The 2,201-nt window shown below is 39.9% G+C and overlaps 1 protein-coding gene across 1 annotated transcript in view; it reads left to right on the forward strand.

Moving 5' to 3' along the window:
- The window catches only part of LOC111874925 (xaa-Pro aminopeptidase 3), a 12,460-nt gene that overhangs the window by 3,436 nt on the left and 6,823 nt on the right, over positions 1-2,201 (forward strand). The window contains exon 5 of the mRNA XM_023870801.2: positions 1,038-1,279. Within this exon, the coding sequence (XP_023726569.1) occupies positions 1,038-1,279 (242 nt within the window). The remainder of the gene's footprint in view (positions 1-1,037; positions 1,280-2,201) is intronic.

Here is a 2,201-nt window from a genome sequence, read left to right on the forward strand (position 1 = left end):
GGGTTTCCAAGCACTGTACATGACACATGACTGGCGAGCGATGACGTAATATGGCTACGCTATAAGCCGACCACCAAAGTCTATTCACGGAAAATCTCTTTTGGAATTTCGTTTCCAGTATCTCATGTGGATTATTATGGGACCATGTATGAATATTTCGTAAATTATTTACACCATCCCTGGTAAACGACTCCTCATCACTGAATAAAATGATGCTTAACAGTTTGGGATGAGCTTTCATGCAGTGGCAGAAGTCCATACGCTGAGCATGGTCGCCTGGTTCCAGATGTTGTACCCTTTGATCATGGTAAGGATACAGCTCTTCATCATGTAAAGTTTGCCACACCTGCATACGTGATACGCCGATGCGAGAGGCCATTCTACGAGTGGAGAGACGCGGACTTCTATCAATCATGTCAAGAATGTTCTCTCGTGTGTTTCTCATTTGTACATCCTCCCTTTCCGACTGCACAGAAACACTCGGAAGAGAACCAGTCTCACGCAATGTCTGGTGAATTCCCGTAAATACACTTCGAGATGGAATCCTTCGATCGGGAAAACGCCTTTGGTACTCTTCAACAGCAGCACGTGCATTGCCACCGCAAAATCCATACATAAAATGCATATCACAATATTCAACATGTGAAAACACAAAAGGCATTTCAGCAACACCGCACAACTACACATAATTTACTAACCATTCACGACGCTGAAGCAACATACACTGTAGCCTCTGTAAATAGCGCATGAGATTACGGCTAGTGTGACTCACGGCACTCAAGGACAAACAGATAACAGTCACAGCTGACAAGTATAGTGCGTGGACCTGCTAGAAGACCACACTTTTCTCGGGCCATTATCTCCGTAACCGTTCAACTTTGGTCATAGGTGTTTTGGGTTATATCGGCATACTTTAACATAAGGAACACCCTCCCGAAGTTTGGTCCCTTCCTCCTGGGACACACTGTATACTAAGTGACAGATTGGTCAATCAGTCAGTATACAGTAAGTGTTTGAAATGTATGTTTCTTGTCAAGGCTGTGAATATCATGGCTACAGCAGTGATATCACACGAACATGGCCAGTGAGTGGGCGCTTCTCCCAATCTCAGCGTGACCTGTATGAAGCCGTTCTGTCTGTACAAACTGAGCTAATTAGAATGTGCGCTACACTTCCCTCACTGGATAGTCTGTTCCATGCTATGTGCAGTTTGCTGGGTCTGCGTTTGCAGGAACTGGGTGTTCTCTCCTCTCGCTCCACACAGGATGAACTTTCAAGGGTTAGTACACTACTGAGTCATAAATGTGGCTTTTTGGGCCTCTCTCATCAAGCATTTAATAAGTTGTCTGCCATTGGAGCCTGTTACTTTCATTTCAAGTGTATCACTGTTTTAACATTAATGGGACTGATATGTGTTTTGAAGATTATACTTCAGATGCATGTAAAAGGGAGTTATATACCTAAAAGCAAACCAAGGCAACCAGTCTTTTCAAGAAATTTGGTTATATTTGTTGCAGTGCTATGATGTATGTGTGTTTCTGTATACATATGATGAAATTTAATACATTTCTTGTTAAGTTTGAAAATTTAATCTTAAATTTTTTCATGTAGTGAATATTGAATAAATAAATTATTTCTAATTTTCAGTAAAGGAACTAGTATAGCCCATAAGATTATTTTGTGCTTTTAATTTAATGAGAGGTTCTAACCTAAACAATGACAATGGATCTATTACATTAGGTTTCTTTAATATACAGTAGAACTTGGTTATAACGTCATCAAAGGGACCTAAAAATAGTGTCGTTATAAACGAGTGTCGTTGTAACCGAAATGGGCACTTCCACAGTAGCCTTATGTTAGTCACGTAATAATCTACCAAAAACCGAGTTAAAATGTTGCATTTTCTTAGTGAAATACGTAGTTAAGTACAGATTAACGTAACATTAACGTGGAATTAATATGGATTCTCCATATCGTTTGTACTGTAGAATTCACCAAACCAAATTCATGGCATACATCAGCTTTTTTCCTTCCATTTTCTATTTCACGAATCACTTTAACTTTCTCTTCAATGCTTAAAACTTTCCTTTTCATTGCCATGTTTTCGCTACTGCACTTCTCTGGGTTTAGGCAGGAACACTATAGGGTAAGTAGACAATATGAGGTCCTGTTAGACGAGATTCTAGGAAAGGAATGCAGTT

The sequence above is a fragment of the Cryptotermes secundus genome, unplaced genomic scaffold (assembly GCF_002891405.2).
Source record: "Cryptotermes secundus unplaced genomic scaffold, Csec_1.0 scaffold595, whole genome shotgun sequence".
NCBI lineage: Eukaryota > Metazoa > Arthropoda > Insecta > Blattodea > Kalotermitidae > Cryptotermes > Cryptotermes secundus.